The sequence below is a fragment of the Argiope bruennichi genome, chromosome 5, assembly GCF_947563725.1.
Source record: "Argiope bruennichi chromosome 5, qqArgBrue1.1, whole genome shotgun sequence".
Lineage (NCBI taxonomy): Eukaryota > Metazoa > Arthropoda > Arachnida > Araneae > Araneidae > Argiope > Argiope bruennichi.
This window is the reverse complement of record NC_079155.1, coordinates 121,492,656-121,502,488: the sequence shown is the minus strand read 5'-3', so window position 1 is coordinate 121,502,488 and position 9,833 is coordinate 121,492,656. Positions and strand designations below refer to the sequence as shown.

At 32.2% G+C, this 9,833-nt stretch overlaps 2 protein-coding genes across 3 annotated transcripts in view; both read left to right on the top strand.

Annotated features, from left to right (window-relative positions):
• The first annotated feature begins 2,872 nt into the window (after nucleotides 1-2,872).
• LOC129968390 (uncharacterized) overlaps nucleotides 2,873-9,833 on the top strand; it is a 28,644-nt gene continuing 21,683 nt past the window's right edge. The window contains exons 1-3 of the mRNA XM_056082247.1: nucleotides 2,873-5,045; nucleotides 5,145-5,257; nucleotides 5,528-5,602. Coding sequence (XP_055938222.1) covers nucleotides 2,873-5,045; nucleotides 5,145-5,257; nucleotides 5,528-5,602 — 2,361 coding nt within the window. The remainder of the gene's footprint in view (nucleotides 5,046-5,144; nucleotides 5,258-5,527; nucleotides 5,603-9,833) is intronic.
• Nucleotides 7,945-9,833, top strand: part of LOC129969076 (axin-2-like) — a 59,325-nt gene continuing 57,436 nt past the window's right edge. For both annotated transcript variants that reach the window (XM_056083485.1, XM_056083483.1), the window contains exon 1: nucleotides 7,945-8,531. The gene's annotated coding sequence lies outside the window, so the exon portion shown is untranslated. The remainder of the gene's footprint in view (nucleotides 8,532-9,833) is intronic.

The window sequence follows — 9,833 nt, the reverse complement described above, 5'->3', positions numbered from 1 at the left end:
AATTTTAAATAATTCTGCATTTCAATCTAATTGAAGTTCTTTTTAAATACATAAATATTTTGGAAATAAATTTGACAAGCCTTGGTTTAAAAGAAATGTCTTTTTGCATGAAACATTCGAAGCATTTCTCTAATGCAATTCAAAGTGTCCATATGAACTGATTGAAAATATGCAGCCATGGAGACTTATCGATTGTCGGCGGAGGTAATATGTTAACATTATTTCTTTTAAACTAAAATATTATTTTTAAAAAATCATTTTATGCCCTAAGTATCAGTTAACTTCGCAACACCATTGACTATAGTTCAGATCTTTTCTTGTGCAGACTGAATCTCGAAAAACAATCAGATTTAATCAAATGTCACAGTTGTAGGGAAGATTAATCGTCTGAGTTTGAAATGTCTACTTTATCCATTTTTATTACTAAAATAAGCATCAAAGTGTTCCTGGATAGCTCTTATTTAAGCGCCATCTGATACATGTGGAAGATTGATGCTTCAGCTTATGCAATATCTCATAGCCCAAATGTTCCACAATTTTTCATTATAACGCCAGTCGATTGATTTTAAATTTAGAATCCATCTGTAAATAGAAACCTCCTACTAAAATGGTAATACACGAAAACATTTTACTTTCAGTGTTGCATAACCAGAGTTGTACTATTATTTAAAAGAACTACAGGGCACAAAATACAAAAGCAACATGCGTCGTCGAAGAAGATAATTATGCTGTTATATATTAAAGCCAGAACAACGATATTATTCCTCATTATCAAAAACAAATTTAAGGATCACGTGTTATCATTAAATTTTCATTTTAACGAACATTGTAGTATTCGGTTGTTGCGACGCCAACGCCACCTTGTGTGTTTTTTGTAACTATCGGCATATAGAGTTTCAATAAACAGTGTGTTGTGAGAGTTGAGTGAGAGTAAACATGGTCCGTCCGAGCCCGAGCGAAAAAAGCGTCGTGTGTGTTCTATGTGCGTAAGAACGATGGTTCTTTCCAAATGTAAAAAGTGCGAGTATAATCTAAACCGGAGGTTTATTCGTTGAAGAATTGTGTTTTTGAGTGATTACGAGTGCCAATCAAGAGCGCAGTGTCCAATTCAAGGTGAGAGCAGTTCCCTTGGTTCGTAGTTTCGTTTTTAAGCTAATATACTTGTAAAATGGCTTTGCTTAAAAATCTTAAAAAAGACGAGCTTGTGCTTGTCGCTGAAGAGTTAGGATTATAGGTACCAGTGAATCCAAAAATTTTAGATTTAAGAAGAATAATTGAGAGTAGTGACGTTTTCAAAACAGATAAAGAATTTATTCAAAGTGTAATTAATTATGTTTTAGAAGAAAAGAAATCTAAAAAAGATAATGAAAAATCTAAAATTGAACAAGAAAAGTTAAAATTAGAACAAGAAAAACTTAAGTTAGAATTTGAAAAAGTTAAGCTAGAGCAGCTTAATAAAGAGCTTGAGCTAACAAATGCTAAGAGTAAAATGGCCCCTGAACAAGTAAAAAAGATAGATAACGAGTCTTTTAGTTTGGAAAGCTTAATTAAAAGTGTAAAAACTTTAACGATTCCTGTCCCTTCTAAAACAGAAGCATTCAATTTGTTCTTTCAATCAATAGAAAAGGCTTTCAAAACTAAAAATGTCGCAGAAGAATTTAAAGCCGAAATTTTATTAAATATTTTGGGAGAAAGAGTAGGAAATTTAATGGTTTACGTCAAAGAGGAGGAACTGGAAAATTATGAAAAGATTAAAGAGTTAGTGTTAAAGCAATTTCAGCCTACTCCTCAAGAGTGTCTATATCAATTTCGAAAAGCTCAAAAATTAGCGACAGAAAACTATGTTCAATTTGCATCTAGAGTTGCCTCTATGTTTGAATACTATTGTCAATTGAGAAACGTAAGTGAATTTAATGATTTGTGCCAATTAGTAGTATCAGATCAAATATTTAATTCCCTTGATCAGGAGTTAATGAGTTATATCAGCATTAAACAAGGGGAAGATTGGTACAAACCACAACATTTAGGTCGTGAGTTAGATTTGTTTGTATCCTCAAAAGGTTCGAATAAAAATGAGTCGAATTCAAGTTTTAAACAAAACAAATTCATTAAAAACAGATTCGAGAAAAAGTATCATAAAAATGTTGCAAGTGTTTTTTTGTCCGATGTTAATGAGTCAAGGTGTTCATTCTGTTTTGAAAATCACACAATCCCCTTTTGTGCAAAATTTAAACAACTTCCTGTTGAAGAAAGAGTTGAGATAGTTAAAAAACAGCGCCTTTGCTTTCTTTGTTTAAAAGAAAAATGTTCAGCTATAAGATGTAAGGCAAAAACTTGTAAAGTATGCAACCGGAAGCATCATACTATTCTCCATTTCCCGAGACATAAAATAAATCATCAAAATGAATGTGATTCTATTACTGTGCATCAGATAGATACAGCCAATACTTCAGGGTCATCGCTAAATGAGAATGCGAAAGTATTTCACCCCTCTTACCCCCCTGTCTCTGCGAAAGTATTTCACCCCTCTTACCCCCCTGTCTCCTCAACTTTACAGACGCCAGATGGTGCGGGATATGCTCATAAGTCGGTATTCGCGATAAACAAAAATGAAAAGAGTAAAACAGTTTTTTTGAGCACTGTTAAATGTTTCATTCGAGATACGTTTGGTTTTTGGCAAGAAGTGAGATGTTTATTAGACGTCGGATCGATGACTCATCTTATGAGCAGGCAATGTGTAGATAAATTGGGATTGAAAAAAGAAAAAGTAAATATTCTAGTAACGTGTTTAAATGATTCTTCCATGTGTGTTAAAAATTGCGTAAGTGCGGTAATTTCAAATTCCGATAATAGTTTTAAAAGAGAAATAAATATGTTAGTAGTAGAGAAAATTACCGATTTAACTCCAGTTAAATTTTTAAATGTGGAAGGACAAATTCCTGAGAACATTAATTTAGCAGATGATACTTTTTATGTTCCAGGTCCCATTGACTGTTTATTGGGTGCGGAAATTTTCTATGAATTATTACGTAGCGGGCAAATATATTCTGAAAATTCTAATCTTATTTTCCAAAATACAGTGTTTGGATTTGTGGCTTCAGGTAGTAGTACTTGTGTAAATAGTGAGTTAAAGGTACATTGTGGATTAATTAAGGAAGGAGATTTAAATGATACCTTAAGAAAATTTTGGGAATTAGAAAATGTTGATTTAGAGCGAACCAAAAATAAAGAGGCAGTTTTGTGTGAGGAACATTTCGTGAAAACGCATTCAAGGGATGTTGAGGGCCGGTACATAGTTAAAATGCCCCTTAAAGATGATCCGAAATGTTTAGGTGAATCAAGGGACATAGCTCTCAAACGTTTGGATGCTCTGTGTATTAGGTTAGAGAGAGATCCTCAATACCTAAAATTATACAAAGATTTCATACACGAATATGAACATTTAGGACACATGAAAGAAATAATCACTGAGGAGGATAATTCAGAGATAAGATATTATATGCCACACCATGGCGTATATCGACCACAAAAAAGTACCACTAAATTGAGAGTGGTCTTTAATGCGTCGAATCCGACAAGTAATGGATTGTCACTCAATGCGTTGCAATATAACGGAGGACTTGTGCAAGATGACTTATTTGCAATAATGCTAAAATTCAGAGAGCATCCTTATGCCTTTACGGCCGATGTTAAAATGATGTATCGTATGATACTCATGCACGAGAGCCAGCAACCATTGCTCAGAATTTTATGGAAAGAGAATCGTGATGATCCAGTAAAAACGTTTGAGCTAAAAACAGTGACTTATGGGACAGTGAGTGCTCCCTTTTTAGCAACAAGAGTACTGTTGCAACTATCTAAAGATGAAGAGAAAAGCTTTCCCTTAGCAGCACCAATTCTTAGACAGAACTTTTACATGGATGACGTTCTTTGCGGCGCATCTTCTTTAGAGGAAGCTAAGGAACTGAAGAGTCAACTTTCTGGTATATTGGCGAAGGGAGGAATGCAGCTTCATAAGTGGTCCAGCAGCCACTTAGAACTGGCTTCAAATATCGATGGAGGGTATGACTTTGAAAATCTCATCGAGACTAAGACGTTAGGAGTGTCCTGGAAGTCACTAGAGGACTGTTTTGTTTTCAGAGTTGCAGTCGATTTAAAGAATTCTTACAACAAGAGATGTGTTCTTTCAACTATTGCTAGACTTTTCGACCCACTGGGACTACTTGGTCCAGTAGTCGCAAAAGCCAAAATCTTCATGCAGAGCCTTTGGAGTCTTAAAATTGATTGGATGGATGAGTTGCCACCTGAAAGAGCCAAAGAATGGCACCAGTTTCTTGAAGATTTCAAGAGTATAAACAGTATCTGTATTGAAAGGTGTATTGTGCATCCGCATGCGACGAGGATTGAATTACACGGTTTTGCCGACGCTTCAGAAAAGTGTTACGGAGCAGTGATATACTGCCGTTCTTATTCGTCAAACGGCATACCAACAGTGAAACTCGTGACGAGCAAAAGCAGAGTTGCACCCGTGAAAAGTGTCACAATACCGCGGCTTGAGCTGTGTGCCGCCGTCCTCTTGTCAAAGCTGATGAAACGAGTTGTGATTGCTTTACAAGTTGATTCACCTCCAACGTACATGTGGAGTGATTCAACAATCGTTTTAGCATGGATCCAAAAAGACCCTAACATGCTAAAGACCTTTGTGGGAAATCGAGTTTCCACCATTCAACAGCTGACCTCTGCAGAACAGTGGCATCATGTTCCCTCGTCTCAGAACCCGGCTGACCTCATTTCCAGAGGTCTCGACCCATCAAGCCTGCACCACAGTTCATTATGGTGGACTGGACCTCCATTCTTGTCCACTGAGGACATGTCTTCCAGTGAGCCACCACCAGTGAGTTCCATTGAAGAGTTCCAATCCGAGTTAAAGACAAACCAGAGAGTGATACAACATGAACTAGAACGTTTAAAATTTAGTGACTCTAATAACTTTGTTTATCTTAATGCTAAAGTGAACAATTTTGTGCATGATATAATTGGTTTAAGTAATAATTATTGTCGTTTAATTAGGATATTAAGTTATATTTACAGGTTCTTGAACAATTGTAGAGTTAATTTTCCTAAGAATTTTGGAATCTTAAAAGCTATTGAATTAAAGGAATCTGAAATGAAGCTCCTTAAAATTATTCAAGAGGAAGACTTTCACAAGGAAATCAAGTCTCTCAAGGTATCAGGTTTTGTCAATACTGACAGTCAGGTAAAAAATTTATTTCCCTTTTTGGATGAAAATGGCATTTTGAGAATTGGTGGAAGACTTACCCACAGTGATTTAGATTTTGATAGTAAATTTCCAATTCTTTTATCTAAAAATCATAGATTGTCTTATTTAATTGTAGAACATTTTCATCTAAAAAATTTGCATGCTTCACCACAATTATTGTTATATCTCATACGTCAAAAATATTGGATTGTAAGTTGTCGTGATTTGTGTAAAAAAATAGTTCATTCATGTATTGTGTGTTTTAAGGCTAAACCTGTTACTTTAGACCAGATAATGGGAGATTTGCCGAGAGATCGAGTAACACCTAACTATCCATTCAATGTGAGTGGAGTTGATTTTTGTGGACCATTCTTCATAAAATATCGCAATCAGAGGAAAGGTATTTTAAATAAAGTCTATGTGTGTATTTTTATATGTTTTGTAACCAAAGCAATTCATCTAGAGATTGTGAGTGACTTAACGAGTGAAGCTTTTATTGCTACACTAAAAAGATTTTTTGCAAGGAGAGGCAAATCATCCAAAATTTATTCGGATAATGCTCAAACTTTTATTGGAGCGAATAGGGAAATTAAGAGATTACTTGAGATTGTAATTGATCAAGATAAAATTCTTGCTGAGTATTTACTCTCAGAGGGAGTTGAATGGAAATTCATTCCACCCCGTTCACCCAATTTTGGAGGCCTTTGGGAGGCTGGAGTGAAGTCGTTTAAGTACCATCTTAAACGTGTAGTAGGTAAAGCTAATTTAACTTATGAGGAATTTTTGACAGTTACAAATCAAATAGAAGGAATTCTAAATTCCAGACCATTATCACCATTGTCCTCAGATATAGATGACTTAAAGGTCTTGACACCGGCACATTTTTTAATAGGCAGGCCTATCAGTGCAATAATAGAACCAGATATTACGAGTATAGACACTAATAGGTTAAAATTGTGGCAAAGAGTAACGAAAATTGTCCAACTTATTTGGAAACGTTGGCATATTACCTATTTAAGCCATTTACAAAATCGCACGAAATGGCAAATAATCAAAGCCAATGTCAAGATAGGTGATTTGGTACTGTTGAAAGAGGAAAATTTACCGAGTACCAAATGGGCTATTGGTCGTATTCTGAATATTTACCACGGTAAGGATGGTAACGTAAGAGTTTGTGATGTGAAAACACAAATGGGTGTTTTCAAAAGAGCTATTTCAAAATTGTGTAAATTACCTATGGATAATAGAATTTAATTAGTGTAATATTGTATAGTGATTGTGTAATATTGTATAGTGATTGTGTAATATTGTAATGTAATTTGTATTAGATTATAATTATTTTTTTTGGTGTGATATATTTTGTATTGATGTTCAGTGTTATTATTTTGAAATGTAATATTTCAAGGCGGGCGGTATGTTGCGACGCCAACGCCACCTTGTGTGTTTTTTGTAACTATCGGCATATAGAGTTTCAATAAACAGTGTGTTGTGAGAGTTGAGTGAGAGTAAACATCGGTGTTGATATTTTTTTTTAAGTTGCTTTGAAGTGCAACTTGATTATTTTTTCAAATTTCTGATTATTACAAATTCTTAATTTATGATTATGTTACAGATGTCAATTTTTATGTTACAGATGGTTATTTGTTGCTTACTAAAAGTTTAATTTGACTACACGATTTCTATCCTGAATTGAAATGTATAGAAATTTAAAAAATATATATTATTTGAACTAGATTACATTGGCTTTTAAAAGCATAGTTGGCAAAACCAAATATTAAATAGTATGGTATTTAAAGTATTTAATTTAATAGTTTTTTTTTTTTTTTTTTTTTTTTTTTTTTAGTTTAGAAGCTTAAAAGAACTGTACTTGGCTCCCTTTACTTATTTTTTAAAAAATAAAGTACATTATTACAAGGAAATGTAAATCTGATAAGTAATAGTTCTCAAGACAAATGATTAAACTTTATTTAACAGAAAATTCTAACGTATGTAATATAAACCGACTGATGTTTTCATTTTTTTCAAATTTCCATGAGGGGAGCGTCTTTTTCAATGGTTAGTACATATTGGTTCTCAGTTTCATAAGGTCAAAGAAGTACTTGCACAAAGTTTAATAATTTTGCGACTCTTTTTTATCCATAACAATGGATTTATTAATCTTTGAGTTTAATATACTTGATGCGTATTATTCACCCCCTTTGATATTATTATAACATATTTGAAACCATAATATTCTACAACAGATGGCAGCACAAGTAATGGTAAAGCTTTCTTATCTGACTTTAGATTCTTTTTTTAATTTCTTTCATTTATTAATTCTTGCAAATTGCGTATTTCTTTATTTATAAATATCTCCTTTATTTTTGAAATAGCTGAAATATTTCAATCGTTCTTTTTTACTATTAGCAATTTTAATATGAAAAAAGATTGAAATTTGACGAGCAAATATATCAATAAAAAAATTGGAAGAATGACATTTTTATAGTGTTATACCATATAATTATAATAATATAGTATAATAATAATTTTTAGAAGATATAATAGAAATTTTCTGCATTGAAAAAAAAAAAACACACACACATAGTTTTGCTGTCGTTTCAGCCTTGAAGAAATAATATAAAGCACTTGTCAAATTTGTTGATTTCTATTTAACCGTAACGGATATTATTTTCATTTCAATTTGATCGTTCAGGCCAAAAGTATTCTTTCCAATATTTTTGCTTTATTTGTTTACTTTTGAATTGTTTTCACATTAATTTTGTCGAAAATTTAGGTTCCAAATTGCATTTAGACAAGGAAGCTTCTACATTCCTGTTCGTTTCTATGCGTGAATTCTGGTATATATGAATTAATATAGACTTGTGTTTTTGATATTCATTTCTCTGCTTATAATGTCATTTGTTAAATGTTATTTAGCAAAAATGATGACTAAGTTTGCTTATTCAAATTAAAAACAGTATAAATCAGGTGAAAGTAATTGTAAAATCTGAATCTGTTGAATTTCGACTTCAAAGTGACCGAAAAACACTAGTCCTTGACTGTGATTGGTGCGGCTAAAAAGCCCTCTGTGACGTCACTCACTAAGAAGAAACGACATCGGCGTCGGGCATGTGCAAAGTAAAGAAACGTAAGATGATTTTGTTTTGCTAATGTGTGGTCAGCGGAAGTTGGTATTCTCTCCGTAACTCTTTATGTTTCCGCAACATGGAATATGACAGATCTTTGGTGAAGAGTGAGAAGTTTAAGTTACGGATCTTTGTTGCTGAATTTGGTGAGTAGTGTTCTGGTATCTAGTGTTATGTATCACATGTTCTTGGAAAGCGGTTCTTTTGGGAAAGCATGAAAAGAACCGCCAGCTAGGCCTAAAATATGAAAAGGGGGGGGGTAGTTAACCCCTCTAGAATTTGAATCAAGATGTTAGTGAATGCTTCGTATTAATTTTAACAAATCAATAATAATATAGTCCGTAGTTTCTATCAAGCAAATTCGAACAGCATTATAATTGCAGAAACAATGTTTTTAATGTATTTATTTCAAAATCGGAGGATCTTCTGAATAAAAACAAAACATGATGGAACTAAATATAGCATAAATGTTACTTTCAAAAGTAAACAGTTTTTTTCGCCTCTATAATTTACTGAAGTATGTAATTTATTTCTATAATATTAATATTGAGGTTATGTTATGGTAAAAATAATGTAAACTTTTTGATTAATAACATTTTTAAAATTAATAATTTGATTTGACACTTTTATGTTAAGCTGAGAGAAGTGAGGAAAATCGTTTATTTTTGTTAATAATTACTTTTATTTTCTGTTCAGATTTTAATTAAATATTACTAAGAGTAAGAGTATTTATTGTTTTATTTGATAATTTATGAATATTGAATCATTAAATTTATTTTAAAAGTTAATACTTTTCATCTGGTTAATATTATAAAAATATGGCGAAAAGTTTTTATTTTATTTAAAGCAGTTAATGTGAGCTGAAAGGTTTTGCAATGCCCATTTATTTAGACATAAAATTTTTATTAGATTATCTATTGTTGTAGATTGTTGATTTAGTTGTATTCAAATGTACTTTTTTATAAGATTGTCAGATATATTAAATTATTTAATTAATTTTTTATCTTTAATATTTTTCAAAAAATAGACAGTTTTGCAATTTCAGGATTTGAGATAAACCTTATAAATTGAAAAAGTTTGTAATGTATGTATGTAAGTAGTAAGAGAAGCATTAAGAGGTACATCTGGAAAGTGAACTTGTGGGAGTAAATTCCAAAATGCACTTTATTAATTAGAGCTGTTCTTGCAAAACATTGCAGAGGGAAATTCAATATTGTATTTTTGCAGTATTATTTACTACTTTCCAATTAAACTACTGTATACCACTCAAAGTACTTCCACTTAGGTAACAAAATGTGCTACAGTTCACTCAAAAGCCAAAGATCATTGTTTGTAATTTTATACTTGTGTTTAGTATAATCATTAAGAATAGAATTTATTTTTAGAAATTTTAAATTATGTCATATATAAATGATTATTTATTTTTAGTGAATGGTTTTGTGAAATCT